The 18,858-nt window shown below is 45.7% G+C and overlaps 1 protein-coding gene across 1 annotated transcript; it reads right to left on the bottom strand.

The window, feature by feature from the left end:
* Window positions 1-2,168: 2,168 nt before the first annotated feature.
* TMEM207 (transmembrane protein 207) lies at window positions 2,169-6,224 on the bottom strand (the record flags this gene model as incomplete). Its single annotated transcript, XM_082288026.1, has 5 exons — window positions 2,169-2,317; window positions 3,246-3,385; window positions 3,833-3,877; window positions 4,297-4,334; window positions 6,147-6,224. 5 exons carry the CDS (start codon window positions 6,222-6,224, stop codon window positions 2,169-2,171), a joined length of 450 nt encoding a protein of 149 aa, XP_082144152.1.
* Between the last annotated feature and the right edge of the window lie 12,634 nt (window positions 6,225-18,858).

Genomic DNA, 18,858 nt, shown 5'->3' with positions numbered 1-18,858 from the left:
ATGAAACCGAATGCACACAAGTAGCAGGGGAACAAACCCATTCCCTCGAATGTTTCTCTGTGCTGAAAGCCTTGCTTGCCCTCTGTTGGGTGGCTGGGGAAGCTTTTATCACCTCGGGTAAAAGCTTTTACCACTGGTCCTTGAGAAATAGGGATGCAGAGGGACTGGAGGCATTGAAACCAGAGCAGTCCTTGCTTGTTAGCCTCTCCAGCCACCTGATTAGAAGGTGACATTCAGTGAAATTAAAGGCAGCAATTTATCTAGAGCCAAGCCATTAATAAGCAAGAGGCAGTAATGTTTTATGCAGCACATAATGCAGACAACCTGTGGAGTTCACTGCCACGAAGGGGTCACTGAAGCAAACACAGTGTGTAGGTGGGAATCAAGTGATGGCTGATTTAATGCCCACTAACAGGCTATGCAAGCTGCAGTGACAAACATAATCAAATCTCATGCTTCAGGGCATAAATTGAAGGGGTTGAGTGGTGGAAGCAGTTATGTACATGAAAGATCTGATCCTGAGAGGTGCTGATTACCTGCAATTCTTACCATGTTCAGCCAGCAAAAGGACACTCAGAAGTTGGTTGACTTCTCCCCTGGCTGAGTCTGTACTTGCTAAATTTCCTTATTAATAAACCCAGTAATATTTTAGCCTGCTGGCACAAACATTCTTTTGGCTACAAGTAACATTTATTTCCTTTCACACAAGAGTCAAACATTAAAGCTGCTTCTAAAGTAAGATTTTAGGGAGATAATTTGCAGTGGTGCTGGCGAATAATTTTCTCTCAAAATATGCTGCAATTCTTTATTGAGCAGAGGTACTTACATAGAATCATTATGAGAATATTATAACCTTTAGTGGATTTATCTTCCCAGTTTCCTTCCTGAGCACAGGAACTGGTGCTAACCTCACTCTACAGGTGGGGAGGTGGCCCATGAGGCAGGCTGTGGGCTTCCATTAATCTTTTGGGATTCTAATCCCAGGTGGACCCAGCTGCCCAAATTGGGCTCATGGCTCCATGGGAGTACAGAGCATGGGACCAGGTGTGACATTACCTTCTGCAGCAAGAGAGGTCTGACTGCACCCCCAGCCACCGAGAGAGCAGAGGCAGAGAGGTCAGGCAGGCTGAATTCAGCCTTCAGTGAACTGCCCATGACAAACAAAAGGAAATCTTTGCTTTCATCTGGAATCCAGCTAAGGGGGAAATTCAGCATCCTTCTTCAGTAATTTGAGAACTAGTTAGGCTAATACCTCCAAGGAATGACTTTTGTTTAGCTGATCCTGCTTGGGCACAAGGCAGTCTGGATGGCTTCTTGTTTTTCCATCCTGTCTGCAGTGATCACCTCAAAGAAAATGGCATTCTTTATCCTAATAGATTTCTGTAGGTAAGTACTAAGTACCTAAGCCCCCAGTTCATGTCTGTGGGGAACTTCCAGTGGGTTCTGGGCCATTCAAAGCCTAGTGGTCTCCAGTGCTACGGCAAGAGTAGCTGGGGACAGTCACCATGAAATTAAGAACAGCTCAAATGAGCAAACTCACTTTTTTATGCCCTGTAACCAGCTCCTACCACTGCTACTCCTCCATAATCCCCGCCTCTCGTTTTCTCTTCCCTGGCCATAAATTTGCTGCCTTTTGCACTAGACAAATCTGATATGCTGTGCTAAATATTTCAAATGTGGCAAATGATCCTTCATCACAGAGTGGCATGATTGCATTACAATGTATTAGAACAACATGACTTTGCCAGAGGGTGTTTCTTGGCACAGCGCCGAGAGAAGGAGGCAGCCCAAGTTTGAGAAGTAACTACCAAGTAATTTATCAACATTTGGTCCTAAAACACACTGGGTTGCACCAGCTCAAGCAGTCTTAGAGAGATAAATCTAGAGGCTGAGCCAGAAACCCCAAATACAGACATGCCTTTGAGGAAGCTTCTTGAAATCCAGAGACATCAAAATGTCAAGCTGAGCTCCAGTGACAGATTCAACACATACTTTTGGCATTTATTCTGTTGCATTTAGTCTTGTCTTTCAGGTTCAGATGAAATATGTGCTGCTTTTCAGTCTCTTGGCCAACCTGTGGAAAGGGCTGATTTGATCTCACACTCCTTCAGCATGATGGAAGATCTCTGATGAAACAAGTAGGATCACTGAAAGCCAACATGTGGTGTCTAGAACTTGTTTTCCTTCACAACATCCTCATAAGATGGAGGCAATTCGGTTCCCTCAAGGCTCAAGCGTGGGGCAGGAGAACAGGAAATCTCTGCAGTCGTGCAGGGGCTCAGGGATCCGGAGAATGGGCACGGAGGTGCTTCAGTAGCTGGGGAAAAAGCAAAGTCACAGCTCTGCAGCAGACAGGCATGAAGGGCAAGCGTGGGAGCGAGAGGGGTGAGCCCAGGAGGAGCTGCCAAACCTCTTGGAAACAAGATAGGCATGGATGTAATTTTTGAAGGGTGGCATCACAAAGTCTTTCACCACGAACTCCAGATACAAGAAGTTGGGACAGAGGAATTTGGGTGGGTTTGGGTCCTCCCTGTGGAGACACTGTCCATGACCACCCAGAAAGCAGGTAATATGCCCTCTGGGAAGGGCTTAGCCTAGTAACAGGATTAGCTTTATTTTTCTTGGAGGGATGTTGTCTGGCCCAGCCTGCTGGCCATACTCCAGGGCAGTTCTGGATGCTACACATAGTCATTAAAGCCCAGTCCTCAAAATATGGGTGTTCCTGGGGGAATGTTCAGGGCGGCTGCCACAATGAACAGCACCCACCAAGATAATCTTTTGACAGACCCCAGGGTCTATCAGCCAGTTGAGCTGTCTACTGGGGTGGCTCAAGTCAGCCCAGTACAGTTTTGCCTGAGTGAGAAATGAAGGACACATGCTGAAAAGGACTGCCTGATCCCAGAGCCTGTGGGCTGCTGAGTGCCCTGGCACTGAGGAGAAAGTCCCACACACCTCCACTGTTAGCCTGGCCAAGCCCCAGCCAGACACCTTTGGGACACATGGACACACAGGGGCAGCTCCAAGGTATGGCTTGGAGAAAAGTGGATGTGGCTTCAGCCCTCCAGTCCACGGTCTCGATGTGTCTCCAAGATACCAGAGTTGGGCACCCCCACTGTTCACCAGTAATACAGCTCCTGGTTGCTTCCCAGCTCCCACTCAAGCTTGACTGCTTTTTACGGGGTTATGGATGGGCCACAGGAAGGCCACCAGGGCCAGCAGGACCTTGCAGCAGGGACAGGACTAACCACAAAAGGCATCTGAGCTGCTGAGGGCAAAGACGGCCACGGTGTGTCGGGAGAGGCAGCTCCGCCGCTTCAGCCAGCACTGCAGGCAGCAGCAGATCCCGCAGGACAGAAGCACAGCCAGGAAAAACATCATCAGGAACCTAAGGCAGAGGCAGCAGGGGAGGAACAGTACTGTCACCATCTGCGGGCAGCACCGACAGATGGCTGCACATCTTCAAATTAACATATTCATTAACATCTTTTGCAAATAGCCCTTAAATGTTGTGGTTTCCCCACCAGCACACTGGACACGATCAAAGTCCCCAGAAACCAACGTCTCGCTCCCGAGTGCTCAGCAGCAAGTGCTGGCTGGAAATTCAAACATTTCTCCCTGAAATCATCCATCGTTTTTTCCCAGCTCAGTTGTCAGCGTACAGTGAGGGAGGATATGGATAAATGATTTCCATTAGTTTGTAAAGACAGAACACAGGGACAGCCCAGGAGCAATGCTCTCTAGCTATCAGTCTCTCTTAATGCCTTTCTCTCCATATATCCATCAAAGAATATTATTTGCCAGTTTTTCCCTCTAAAGCAGATCTGAAACTTACCACACATACCAGCTGCTAAAGTTTTCATCGCTCTGTCCAGCACACCTAAAAAGGGAAGAATAAAAAGGACTTCCAGTCCAGGGTGAGTGGGCTGCTGTACCCACCCCAGCATGTGTCTACCAACACAAAGAGAAGCACCACCAGTAAGTAGAAGATTGAGAAGTTTTCTTTCATGAAGGAAGCCCTATTAGAAATTTCTCTATGTGGATGGGAGCAATGAAGATGATGCAAGAAGCAGAGTGCCACTTGTTTGCCTTTCAACACTGACGCCCGCCACCAGTGTTTTTGCTGAAAACCCAAAGGGTTGCCAGCCTCCATTTCCTCTTTTGAAAAAAAACCCTAAATGGCCTTTTCCTGGGAGTCCTTGTTCCTCTGCTGTGCTGGTGTGCCAGGCAGAAGCACAGCACTCCTGAAAGAGCCTGAGGTGGGGGCAGCCGTGGGTGAGAGAATGAAGCCACACTCACCTCTCGCCAAGCTCACAGTCCGACCCAGAGTCTGCTAACTGAAAACACACACATAAATCAGTGAGGGCAGGTATGTGGGGGTTTTTTTACCATTTACCAGTGTAATTACTGTTCTTAGAGTGGGAAGTTGGAGAGGAAGAGACATGCAAGTGCTGGTCCTGCAGGGTTGAAACCAGACCTCTCCTTAGGAATCCACGCCTGTGGGTCTCTGCTCTGAGCCAGCTCATATCAAAACCAGCAGAGACCCTCACCAAGAACTCAATAAATTCAGTAGCTTTCAGATGAAAGCTAGGCCAAGCAGAAAGCATTCCTTTTGATCTGAAAGAGGGAAAGACAAGAGCAGGGAAACACCAACTGGAGTCTGAGACCTGCTTACTGCACTGGGCTTTGCTATTCAGAAATATCTGCTGAAAATTCCCCATAACCAAACTCTTGTTCTGTGGCTCATTTTTTTTTGGGAGCTAATTGTGAATACAGCTGTAAATTGGAGCTGTTTTGACCAGAAGTGTGCTCTACCCAGCATTTTCTTGTTTTCAGAGAGTAGTGGTGCATCATTCCCAGAGTCAGGTTTCAGGTATTGCAAATACACGAACCTGAAACTTGTTTTTCAGGTATATTTTCTACTCTCAGCTCATGCCAGTTTATTTTTGCAAGCCTTGTTGATCTTAGCCTCAGTTTCATATTATCTGTGCAAAAAGTAACCAGACCAGTTCATCAGTATAATTGAATCCAATTCAATAGATTTTTTTGGCTGTCTGGTGTTAGGTGTGTTATTACAGTTGCCCAATGTTGCTACAAAAAAATTCAGGTCAGGTATAGAATTGTGATAACACTGGAAAGCAGAATGAACAAGATAGAGGAATTTAGATTTATTTCTTGGAAAAAAAACCTATTAGAATGTAATTTGTAAATAATTACTTTGGACTTCCCTCTGCATATATCCAAAACACTAAGAGATTTCTGACCCTGAGTCAAACTGGAAGGCTCTGTTCTGAATTCGAAATTTGTATCAAATATGCATAACTGAAAGATCTCATTTTAAATCTCTAATTAACAGGACTTCTTTTTGTTATGCAAGGCTTGAGCCACTGTAAACAGCAAGAAATCCCCCCACAAATCTCTATAATGTGTCTGATCCTGTGCACACACTGCCTTTCAGTCCCTAGTTTCACCAGAGACCTTTGCATATAGTAAGTCTTTCATATAAAGCATTATCTGTGAAATATCATGAGTGGCTGAAACCCAAATGAGGAATAGAGATAAAGACAGAAGCTTCAGCTCTTCCAGATGTGTCCTTTTAAAACTGAGCTAATTTTCCATGTCACATAGGCACCCTGGTGCAGAATATTTTAATTCTTTTGCGGTTTTTTGCACTTCAACTGATTATTAAAATAACAGGTCAAAAGCAGATAGCTGACTGCTGTGATTACATGTATCCTGAGTATTCTTCATGGCTGAATGACAACCTCTGGACTCTCTTTTATCATCCTTCAAACCACCTCAGCAGAGCCACCTTAGCGTGGTTAGACTGCAGCAAAGTGCATCTGCTCTGAGGCAGGAATCTGTCAGAGCAGCCAAACACCCACCCGTGCTGCTGAAGCCCCAAGCTCTTCCATTTCAATTGCCACAGACAGAATAAAGGACTAGGGCAGTCATGTTTTCTCTGCATTAACTGGAATTTTTGTGAGCATTAAATCTTCACCAAATTCATTAGGTCCTTAAAAAAATCCTTCACACACACAAAAAAAAGAAACCACAACAAAAACTGATGTCTAAATTCTGTAAAAGTTGGAATCTTCCCCCCACAAAATCCCTAAAATCAGCCTGGTCCCAGTGAAGGGTTTGGTTACCTGGAAGGAGGTTAAACACAGAACTCCAGTTCCTGCTGTGATCCACGAAGTTAAACACAAAGCTCGAGGTCTCCGCATTATTAGTGTGAGAAATATTGGAAGAGCTTTGTTTGCAGCCGTGTTTTACCCTCTGTCATTTGGTGCTTTTAAAACTTCTCTGCACATCGTGCCTGCAGCCAGAGAACACGTTACCCAATGGCTTCCTGCGCCTCAGAAATTACCGCTAGCCAGGCAGTAAATTTGGGTTTGCAGGGACACAAACAGCTACCAGAAGTTAAAGGAACACTGGTTTAAGGTCAGCACCTTGCAGTTGTTTCGGTATTTTCATAGCTGTTCACAAATTCCTGCTGCTGAAGCTTAGTTCCATATTAACCCACGGCTGCATTTAACAGGACCTGCTACAAATAAAGAGTCACTGGAGTCCGTGCAGTGGGGCCACACTTTCATTGCATGCTGCCTTCAGATGGAATATTGGCATTACAGAAAAAGCATGTCCTGTGCACTGTGCCTACCACCTCAAACCTGCACCAAGGATGAAGGAAACCCTTCCCAGCCTGAGACAACCACCATCAGCACCATTACTGCTGTTATGCAGTTGCCAGGGTTTGGTTTGACAGGAAAATGCAGCCAAAAAGACCCCATACATCCCCAATGGTTCTTACAAGAGACACAAAATTTTTAATCCTGAAGATTGATTCAATTCCTATAGATCCATCCAGGTGATGTGGTTAAACAGGGGTAGAAGATGGTTTGCACCGTAGCTCTGATCCCCTCAGAAGGGACAATCCCAGTTTGTTCAGCAGTCAGTAATAGGTTGTCACCGAAGTTTACAGCCCGTGGCTGAAATGCACCATTAACTGCGGTTCTTCCAGATTTAACACTAAGGGTGTTGCCATGAATATGTTTAGTTGTCACTCCAGAGTTAAGCATTATGTTGGGATGCCATTACTTCTGTAATGATTGACAAAGCCGAGCTGCTCTTGAGAAGTACCTCTGTGGCTTTGCTTCAGCTGAAAGGTCAAGAAGTCTAACCAGCTGTGATATACATACACAACACAGGTTTGTTATTTAATGTTCAAGTTTTGCATAAATCCAGGCCAAGCCTTGGTGTTCTCTAATGTTTACTTTCAGCTCAGCACTAATGAAAGGCGAGTCCCTGAAATGATGCCCGCTGAGAAAGCATCTCTCATGATGGTGCTAAGTACATGTGCTATGGAATATAAATGGTCTGAACATGCTGTCCTGCTTCAGACCAATCCTTTTCAGTGTTGCTCAACAGTAAATTGCCAAACCAATTTCTTAGCTGTTTTCTTAAAAGAAAAAGCTCCTGCAGTATAAAAATGTGCACAGCCTTGCTGGGAACTGTGTGACTCCTACAATTTCAGGCTTCAATGAGGTTGTCCATCATTGAACTAATTTCAGTTTTCTTCCTCTCACAATTACTTCCCTCATGCCAGCATCCAGGGTACTTTCAATTTAGAACCACCAAACGGATCAACTCCAGTATTTCAGGGGGCAGGTACCTCAATGAGCTCCTGGTACTGAAAAATAACATGTGGCAACTTATTACTGTCTCTGTCCGGCTCTGTGGCTCACACACATGCATGCACAAATGCACAGCCAGCTTCAGTATAAGGTCGGTGGCAAAGAGGCAGGAAGGGTCTTTGTGTGGGTTCCCACAAGAGCTTTTACTGCTTCGACCTGGCGGAAGGGTCAGAGGCAAAACACCCAGAACACTGCAAAACCCAGGCTTTTATATGGGGGGCGGGAAAGGCGGGACTAGGGAACAGAGACCAATGGGGAAGCTCTGGAGGAGTGGTGAAGGGCAAGGGCCAACATCCAACCACAAACGCAGAACTGGGGTACATTACCATAAGAGAAGATGGCATCCTGGGAGAGGCTTCTTTCCCTTACCATGACCTTAAGTCTTTGGCACCAGAGACTGTCCCACCAAGAGCTCTCTCTGTCCCTTGTGCCACAGGCTAATCGGCCACCACAGCAACTGTACTAGATCTGTTTCCAGAAGAAAAGGGAAATGATTGAATTCTGTCACTGCTTAGCTCCTGGCCTTGAGGCAAACTTTGATGTTTTCTGCTGGTTGGCCCCATACAGGAGTTCCAAGAGATGATGGCAGTTTGTGAAGCCTGTCCCGCATTCTCTGTAGTGGTGTCAAGAGCAGAGAGAGTTGGCTTAAAGGGGCTCCATGAATAGCCCTGTGTTTTGCTTCAGGAGTCATTGCAATACTGAAAAGAGCTGCTGCTTCAGCCGGAAAACTCCTCCTGTCCATGATCAGCTGAGCAGCTTGAATACATGAATGTCATAAAGGGCCTCAGCACTTGCTCTAAGACAGTCAGGACTGGACACCACAAACCCAGAGGAGTTTTGCACTGAAATTCATGGTGGGCTGGGACCCCCCTGCTGCTCCTTGCCTGCTGTGGCACCGCTGCCTTCAGGTTTTGCAAAACTGAGAGCCCCATCTTCTGGATAGCTCTGTGTCCGAGGGCTAGCTCCAGCCTCAGGGATTTCTCCAGGCTTTTTGTCATCCCTCCAGAAGGAGATACATGCGTACATACTCGCACACACACATCAAGATAACCCCTGCTCCCTCCTCCTCTTGCTTACTGGATGAAAAGTTTGGGATCTCTTTCCTCCTCAATTATATCCACCTTGCTGGGGGACTTGGGAGGCTGCTCCCTGATAGATGTTAACTCATGGCCATTAGATTAACCTGCTGTTGTTTCCTCATCACCTTATGTCGTTGCTAGGTGACAAATGCATCTCCCAGGCAGCAACGGGAACTACTGAAACATACAGCAATTTATGACTGTCCATTACTGCTCTCCTTAAAGTGCCTGGTGCTTTCCATGGGAAGAAGACATGCAGTTCCAGGATCACACAAAGGGTGACTTTCAGAGTTGCCACAGAAACCACCTCCACTGGGGGCTGGGTCTTTCTGGGCTTCATGAAAGGCATGAAAGGGAATGCAAGATGGGAAGACAGGAGGAATTTGGGAGGACTTGTCAAGTCTGAGAAGGTCAGGGTTGGCTTAAGGGTCTGAATTTCAGGAAATGGGCTCCAAACTGTATTTATGTGCACTAGAAGTGATGACCTGTGTTTGCCTGAGTGCTATACAATTAATTTCATACATGTTTTTATATAGAGCCAAAGTTTCAGGGAACACCCTGGGGACTTATAGATTTTGGCAAGAGTGGGAGGCAATTTACTGGCAAACAGAAGTTCCCACAAAACCCCTGGCAGCCTGTAAGCACAGCTAGCAGCTTAAACTTGTTTAAAGCTCTTCCTAGGCTGGCTTCAGAGCATTTGGTGGTTGCTGGGGATGACTTTTGGGAAAGCAACCTTGCTAGGCTCTGACCAGCCTCCCAGAACAGCCCAGAATGAGACTGTCAAAGACTCAGGAAGAGAAGAAGGAGAGTGGCAGCAGGAGAGGTGGGACAGGGAACAGAATGGAGAACACCCAGAGACATGGAAGGGAGACAAGGAACAGCAGGGCAGCCCTGCTCTCTACGCTGAGGTCAACTGACAAGAGTTAAGCACGTGTTCGCTTTTTTATGCTGCAGTGTTTTCGTATCACCACCACAATCAATTCTTGCTCCATTTCAAGGCCACTGGGATCTCTCCTGTCCCCAGTGGACTGCACCACCACAACTATCTCAGCCTTTGCTTTTGCAGCTGCATCCTTGGCATCGAGGCTGAGGCAGGCTGCCACCATCCCTCCTGGCCTGACCTAGGAAGACTCAGCAGGTAAATTCAGTTTAGCTCAAGAGAAGAGCAGAATAATGGGGAGGATTGAGCATGTCCTCTTTTCAGTGGGAGAACTAAAGCAGCTTCAGTCTCATCCTCCATAATGGAAGCCACAAGCAGCTACTCGTACCCTACGCACACACTGAGATGACTAAATGCAGCACTGGGGAGAGCTTTTTAAACTAATGGCCAGTGCTGGCACAGGAACAAATGGGAGCAAACCAACCATGAATAAATTGAGGCTGGAAATGCAAAGAAGGTTCACCCCATCCGGAGCAGCAAGGTTGAGCAGCAGCTTGTCCGTGGGAGGAGTGTGGGCATGAAACCAAACGGCTCCCAGGACGCAAGTCAGCGAGCTCCCACACGAGATGTAACCACTTCAACGGGACTTGCTGACCCAGGGAGCCCTTTCCCACCCCATGGAACCACCCCAGTGGGTCCTTAGACCCTCAAACCCCTCCACATGCACAGGAGTCAGCCAAGGTGGCGCTGGGCTTGAGTGAGCGAGGAAGGATGAACATTTTAAACCAAGCTCTGGTAGAGCTGGCACAGCCTGTTGTCTTTCAAAAGGATTATAACCAGTTGCTGCTCCCTGATGAATGTGGCCCTTTGTGAGCCTGTGCGGGGGACGTGCTGCACAGGGGGAAGGAGAGACTCTGGGCACGGATTTAAATGAATGCAAACAAGGATGGCATTGTTCTGCTGCATCCTCCCCAGGAGCAAGGCTTTGCAGGTCACCCCTCAGATCTGAGGCAACTGCGGCTACCTCATCATGTTGGATGGTCCAGAGAGCCCTTTTGTTTGCCCTGGTGTACCAGCAGGGAAAATCCAGCAGAGAAGGGGTCAGTGAAGGCTTCTGCCTGGCAGGAAGCTAAAGGAAAAGGAATCTCCTTTAGGTTATGCAAGAGAGATTTCTCCTGTACGTGCGTGCATATCCCATACTGAGAACTACAGAAAACTGAACTCAATACACAGGTGTTCATACATTCATGGAAGTCAAAACTCTAAAATTACCCAAAGTCCCAACACTGAAGTTTTGAGTGAAATTGCTGTGATTTGTCCAAATACTGCTGTTCCGGCCCTATAAAGAACACCTGAAATAAATACTGTAACAACTGAAATATTAAGTTTATCTGAAAGGAATTAGGCAGGAGCTTTCTTGCTCTGGAATTCTTGTGCTTTGGGAAGTGAACATTTCCAGCAAACACGTTGTGTGTGCTGATGACTTTGGTGCTGACTCTGGTCTCACCATCGAATACAGAAATCAGTCTGCAGTGATTCACTGAGAGCTGTGTTGTGGTGGGGCAGGGTGAAGCTGAAAGAGTTAGAGAAGTGGCTATTTTTTTTCCCCTTCCAAGTTGAGTTTTGTCTTTAAATCTTAAGTTGGATCCTAAAAAAAAGGTGCCAAAATAACAGGATTTGGGCTAAACCTAGCAGTTGTTTTGTTGTATGGGAGAATTCAGAGCTCAGAATTACATTTTGAGATCTACTGCACCTGAGAAACAAATGATAGTTGGACTTCTCTTATTTCTGGCTTGGACATTAGGACATGAAATAATTCCCAGCTCTATCACTGACTTCCCAAATACCCATGAACTTCTGTGTGTTACAGCTCACCTGGAAAAAGAGTTTAAGAGATCTTTCATCTCAATCTCTCCAGATACCACTGTACCTCACACAGAGCATATCAGAAAACAGTTCAAAGAGCTGGATAACCCTCAAGAGTTAAGAAACAAGAAAGCAGAATTAAGGTTAAAGCTGATAAAATTAAAACCAGCTTGAATAAAGAGAAAGATGAAGTATACCAGAATTACAAAGTTATCACCAGGAGAATTTTTTCTCTTTTCATTTTCTAATGTGAAGTTGAAGCTGATTACAACTACTTGAACCCTGAAGTCTGCTGCTGTTTCTTTGTACTCCAACAGGTCCTCTTTTAATCAGTTAAAATGGTATGTGGATTTAATCATTAAAAATTATAGTTAGGCTTTAGTACTTTCTCATAATACCTCTTTTTTTTTGTTGTTACTCCATTGCCAGGAGCTAAGAAATTACAGTGAAAAAATTAAAAGCCTTTAGTATTTTCATCCCTGTAATTTACTTAGCTGCTGGATGTAAAAAGACAAAAGGAGAATAAATTGCTTGAAAGCAAATAGAGGCTTCATTTTCCTCTGCCTTTGAGTTACTGATATCACACTGGACACCACATGGAAGGTTTTGGCTGAGAAATTAGCATAGACTATCTGGCACATCCTGAAACACATTTTCGAGGCAATTTTCCAGGCAGAACCGTTTAGCAATGAATGCAGAAATACATTGTGATGCTGGTCATTAAGAGCTGGCACATGTGCTTCTTCAGCAGGAAACCCCGTGGTCCAGGGGCTTCTAGCTCTGCAAGAGGGGCCATGTGGGCACAGGGACATGGGCATGTCTCTTGTGCCTCCTGCAACACCCGGACTCCAGGCACCACATGCTCCATGTGCTGGGTCCTTAAGTGAAGGCACCTGCTAACATTTCAGTCTAAGACTTCCTCAGATGATCCAAATACCTACTCTTACCACACTTGATTGCTTACCAGCCTCCTATGCATCTTGAATTCCTTCCAGGTGCCCTTTCTGGGTTTATTTTGAATTATTGGAGGCCTCAGGTGCAGCCTGTGCCCTGCCAAGCAACCCCAGCCCACCTGGGCTCCATGCAGGGATGGGCAGTGATTTCAGACCCTCATTCCTTGCAGGCACAGTCAGTTCAGAACAGGCTATAGCCATGCTCCTGTGTGCCCAGAATTAGTGAGGGCTGATCTCAGAATTTAGGATTCAAGAAACATGGGATCAGCAGGCTGCTCTCCAGCCTGCCTCTTGTGACAGATAAAATGCCAAATGCTCTGCCTGGGAACATGGTGAGCTGATGCTTGGGGTGAGGTGCTGTGTACACACCTTGTGCTTCAGAGGCGAGAGTAGGATCAGGGTAAGGATGAGACAATGAGGCTCCTCTGGGTTTGCTTCCCCTCCAAAGCCCTCTACCATGAGCCAGGCTGCCCTCTGGCCACCCAATTCAGAGCTCACCTCCCCTCCAGGCTGGTGCCAGGATGAGAAACAACGTCTGGGAGACCAGATGGAGAGCTTGTATCTTCCTCCCCGCTCTGCAGGAGTTTTCTGCATGTATAAACAGAGAGAGATATGGGGGATGCTTCCAGGGCAGACAGGGACTGCAAATAAGACCACGCAATAGGAAGGCTTAGCTTAGCCCTTTCTCCCCCTCAACAGCTTTACTGTTTTACTTAATCTCCCACTTTTACATCTACCCCAAAAATATATCTGAAAAACACACTCCTGTTTATAACTTCAACACAAACAGCCAGGCTCTTCACACTCCTTTCTTTTAACTCACCCTTTGATTTCCCCACTGACTCCTGCTTCTGCTCTCTCGATTTCCCTCTGGCCAAGCAAAATTGTCCTAACAACATGAATCTTCCCAGTCTCATTTCCCCTCCTTAGAGACCTGCTTAAATACACCAAAACCCCTTATCTTACTCCTAAGCAGATTTCTATAACCTCTCCATCTCCCACAGGTCTTTACAGCTCTGGAAGAAAAAGGTGCAAACACTCAGAGCTGCCCTTGGAAGAGGTGAGGGTAATTCTGTAGGACCTATTCAATAGGAAGGGAAAATGAATCCCCTCTCCTCATTTGCTCTAGTGATAATCTCCCTCTTCTAGAGCAAACAAACTCCAACTGGCCAACTCCTTCCTTGTATTTGTGGGGGTGCTTTGTGTGCTGCACCAGCACTTAGATGTGCAGGTTGCCATGGGCTGTATAAATGTAGGGCTCCTGATATACATGAGAGTCCAGATGTCAGAGAAGGGACATTTTCCAACTTCCACCTGGATGGCAATCAGCATTAGATGCAGACCTTTTTTTTTATATCTCCCCATTCCTACAAGGTATTACTCCTGCACCACCTCTCCACTGTGCTATACATATTAATAAGCTCCAATCCTATGAAAGAGAAAGAAAATATTTAGCTTCATTCCCAGTTGTGGTCCTTGGACACATGGTTTGTGTGACAGAACAGAGTCTACCAAGATCTCAGTGGGAGTGCTGGGGCTGGAACCCAGCAGTGGTGAGGTTCAGCTGTGTTAAGCATAGCAGCTTCCACTCCTGGAAGGTTTTCCAGAGGAACATCCTTACAGCAACACCAATGCAAACACTGAAAATCGCAGCTCAGACACTCGCCTCATCTCCTGAGCACACACCTCCTCTTCCTTGATGTTCTCATCCACACTCCCATGCTCTCCTTACTCTTGCAAGCCCTGGTGTCAGGGACAGACAGAATGGGCCTAATCCTATGAGATTCAGGATTCCCAGAGCCTGCAGGCAGGGCAGATGGTGCTGGGTCATCCTTGGGGTGAAACCTGGGCAGTCCGGTCCTGCCAGGCAGGATGTTGCACCAAGCGCCCAACACTGGTGCACAGTGGGCCCGGAGTGGAGCACGACCATCTGTGAATTTACTATTCCTTCTCAAATGCTAATTAGTTATTTACATAAAACTTTGGAACATTTTAATTAGTTGTGTTAATTTAGAATTCACAGAAGAGAGCTATAAAAGTCTATTATATGGGATGCTTATTCAAATGAAGCTTGAAATGGCACATGGTGATGTACTCACAAATCTCCTGCCAAGACAGCGAGAAAAATGAGAGGGTGGCCAGGCTTTGAGTGAGACAGCAGGAGATTGGCATTTCTGATGCATTGGGTAAAGCTGAGAAGCTGGCCCTGGTTAGAGAGATGGTCCTTTCCCACTTGAGGTCTCAGTCTGACAATTACAGACTCATATTGTCCCAGTGTTGTTGCATTTGATGTGTCCTCCTCCTAACAGTTCTATCTTTTCTATCTTTTCTACCTGTCAACTATTTTTTTTTTAAACTTGTAGGAAGTCATCATTAGGCTTGAGTTGGTTTGAGATGATTCAAATCATGCTAAAAATGGCCAGCAGTTTATGGAGCCAGAGGAATGAGATAGATGGACATCAGTCCATCAGTCATATGTTCACACCACCCTGTTCCTTTAAAAGATTAGGTGATGCAAACAAATGCACTTCAAATACAGATTTACCAGGTCTAGGAGCTCCCCTTGCTCTGCTTCAGCTCAGACTCTGCAACAGGCACCACAAGGCAGAAAACCTCCCTCCTGCTCTGCACAGGTTGTGACAGCGCCTCCAGACAGCATCGCTCTGCCATCCCACCTCTGGGTACTGCACTGGCAATAAAGGCAGAGTGTGCTGGTCCTGCCTCAGCTGAGCCTTTATTCTCAAGGCAGGTGGAAAAGGCTTTCCTTCATCAAGTTCATATTTTTCACAGCACTAAACTCAATTAAAGCAAAGATGCTTGTAAGTGGCTGGACTGATAACTCAGTAAATCCAGCTATCTCAGGTTGCTACAGAATCTAAATTACCCCATCACCATTAATCCCAAGATAGAGAAATGTCCAAGCAGCTATATAAAATGAGACACTGTGCCCTAAGATTTCATCTGGCAGGGAAAACCATTTTCTGTATAAAATACAGTCCACTTTACCTCTTGCGGTTTAAGACTTAATTCAATAAATCTAGAATTACGCTATGGAAAATCATCTTCCTTGAAGGAAGGTAAGTTCCAGCATTGCATCCAGTTGTGACAGAGCTGCTGTCTGCCTGAAGAGCTTGAGGACAGCATGGAGCAAGGGAAACACAGTGGACTATACAAAACATTATAAACAGAATCCATGGGTGGTGACATTAAAAGTGAGAGGAAACAACAAACTCTTATGTGGTCCACAACAAAACACCTGTTTTCTTGGTGCTCACAACATGTGTAGGAATATTTTTATGTCATTTTCTGAAAAACAACAGAACAGTAGGAGCATTGCACTAAAACAGATCCTCTCCAGTAAAATCAGTGGGTTAGTTGGGCTTCTCTGATGGCCCATAGTCTGGTGTTTTGCAGACTGTTGGGAAAATAATGCTAGAAAGGCCATGTTTTCAAACCAGAAAGAAGGTTTGGCTGCATAGATTCCATGGACATCTATTATTCTGCACAAACGCTGGAAAATGTGATTGTACATGGCAGGGAAAGATCACAGAGGACTGCCATGAGAGGCAAGAGGAGACTGCCAGGAGCAAATGACCTGTTCATTGGTCTGTGGGCTACACTTGCAGAATAAGAGGCAGAGATAAGTCCTGCTATAAAATCTGTTAAGAAGGGGAGTGGAGAACATATTGTGAAGTTCAGCTTTATGTTGCCTGGGAAAGCAGATGCACCAGCCTAAGGATGGACTAGTTTGCCTGGAGATGAAATAACTAACCTGGAGGTATCTACTTCCATCTTCAGTGGCTTCAGGGGAAAGGATTGGGAGACACCTCAAGACTGTGCAATCCCATGGGAGTAATTTGTTGATTTGATGGAGGCCAGCTTGAGATGGTTTAGTCTTTATCAAAGAAGAGTCTGAAGATACTTTGAGAATCACTGCCATCATCAAGGCAAATCAGAAATATTCTCTGGGCAAGAATTTGCTTGATAACAACAACAGAAGGGAGTGAAGCTGGAAGGCACTGTCAGCCAACCGGCAGGTAGTCATGGGTGTCAAATCCTTTAATCCAACCTTTTAAAGCTCATCAAAAGATTTTACAGCAAGTGTATAAATGCCCTGAGAAATCCAAGGCTGCTGGAAATTATTTAGGACAAGAGCCAAACATAATTCAGAAAAAAGAATGGAGATCACTATGGAAAATTTGCAGAACAATATTTTTTGGAAAGCTTTTCTGTTATGATGCATAAACTAGATTCACACTAACAGAGGTGCAGAAGAAACATAACTCATAATGACTCTCTTACTTTCCTCTGACTGTAGTGGGAGCCAGGACACCAGAATTGTGCTCAGCAAAGCAATCCCTATTTCCAATTTTGAGCTCTTACTGTTTATTCAAAGCTTGCCCATTGACCCATCTTCCTGTCACAAACTGATTAAGTGCACATGTCAGAAGGATTGCCAGCAATCTACAGCAATCACTGGAAAAGAAAAGGGAGCTGGAGGGTATAAAACAAGCAGCTTTTCACTAGTGACTTCACTGTGAAGGAGCTGGAAGTCACGGCAGGCCAGTGGCACATGTCAGCATAGTCCAGAGGAAAGATGGAAATGGTTGGGAAGCTCAGTCAAGGAAAAGTGCCCACAGCCTTGCCTTGACCCGAGCATTGAACCTTTTCTCCAGGTTCATAAAGGCAGGCTCCCCGGGTGCACTTGATCGTAGGCACAGCATCACCTCACTCTGCATGAGATCCACCCCAAACCTCACTCCTACTGCCTCCACCCTCAGAGGTGTCTTAGCATTGTCCAGCATGGAAGCCTACATGGAGGAGCAGCTCATAGGAGGAAGGACGTGCTGCCTGTCCCTCTGAGTGGACAGAGCAGGCTCTTTCTCATCACCAAGAAATGAATAGGCTTAGTCTCAAAGTCTTCCATCTGCTGGATTAAAACTGTGGTTTTAATTAAACCAAGGAGGAAAAGACAGAGGAGGAACGGTAATACAGATTTGGGGTGTGGAGGTTTTTTTTTTTTTTTTTAAGTTCAGTATCTTGTGCATGAGGAGTGGCCCAGCGTGGTAGAAACAAGTGCTGGGGTGAGTTTGTCCATAGCATCAGGGCTGGGGCATCATCTCCTGATGTCCCAGCCCTGATGCCTGGCCTGTGCCTCGAGTGACAGTTTTCACATCTCCCAGGCTGGCCAGGACTTCCCAGGACTGCAGGCAGGGTGAAAAAAAAAACTTCCACGAAGGGGTAGATCTTTCCTTATCAGCTGGGAGGGTGAGTGTATCTACTCTACACTTCATCAGAAAACAGTTTTGCAAAGCTTGTGTACCCAGTTGATGAAGAACTGCACTCGGCAGATAGAAAATGCACATCACATCCTGTAAACCTTTCCTAAAAGGGCATCACAAATTAATCACTCTGATGAAGTTCTTAATTTTTTTTTAGAGCATCATTTATCAGTTTAATTTAATGTTACTTCAGTTGCTAAGGAGCCATGATTGCAAACCTCCACCAAACAGGAGTTTTGAACACTAATGTCTGGTCATCTAATTGGAAAATATTACAAAACTCAAGCTGAGGTCTACCCTCTCCAGCCACACTGCACAGTGAGACATGGAAATGTTCTGTATTATATATAATAACACTGTTTATTAGTCAAGACTTGTAACTGTTGGAGAGAACAGCAAAATCACAAAAGGCTCAGTAGAAGGGACTTGCAAATTAGTCTCATTACTCTTGAAATTGAACTGCTTTCCATGCTCCTGGCAGAGATACCTCAAGGATACTGAGATTGCCTGTGTATTGCATTTCAGATCATGATCGTTCTGCTTTACACAGTAATGTACTAAGTCTCCATCAGGCCAGTGATGGGAAGGGGGATGTTTACTTAGTGATGTGTGAAATGATGAATAAATCTTCAGGAATTATTCTGGGGGAGAGGGCAGTGAGGGGAGAGCTTTATTACATTCCTGGATCACCACCAACTGCAGAAATCCAGAAATTTTGCACATCTTTCAAATAATGAGCATCAAATGGGAAAAAAAAAAAAAAAAAGAAGGAAGGTTCAATGCTGGTTCAAATTTCTGCACTACCAAAAATGTTCCTTCATTTCAATTAAATCTTGACCTATTTTTAATCAAAAGAGCCTGCTGTGTCTTTCTGCCTCAGAAGACTGACATTGCCAGCAGGATGCTGCAGTCTCAGGTCCCAGCTCCCTCTGGAGTGCTGGAGGCTTTCCTTGGGGCCACAGGGTGTGGGGAGGCTCTGCTCCATGGGGCCATGGACTGCATCCCACATTGTCCAGAGCACCTCTCCCCACTGCCATCCCTGCAGGGGACTTACCTGGTGTCGTACAGGAGGTCTCAGATGTACCAGCAACTGGAACCCTAAGAATG

The sequence above is a fragment of the Coloeus monedula genome (genome assembly GCF_965178545.1).
Source record: "Coloeus monedula genome assembly, chromosome: 10".
Lineage (NCBI taxonomy): Eukaryota > Metazoa > Chordata > Aves > Passeriformes > Corvidae > Coloeus > Coloeus monedula.
The sequence above is the reverse complement of the archived record's forward strand: the minus strand, read 5'-3'. Positions and strand labels throughout refer to the sequence as shown.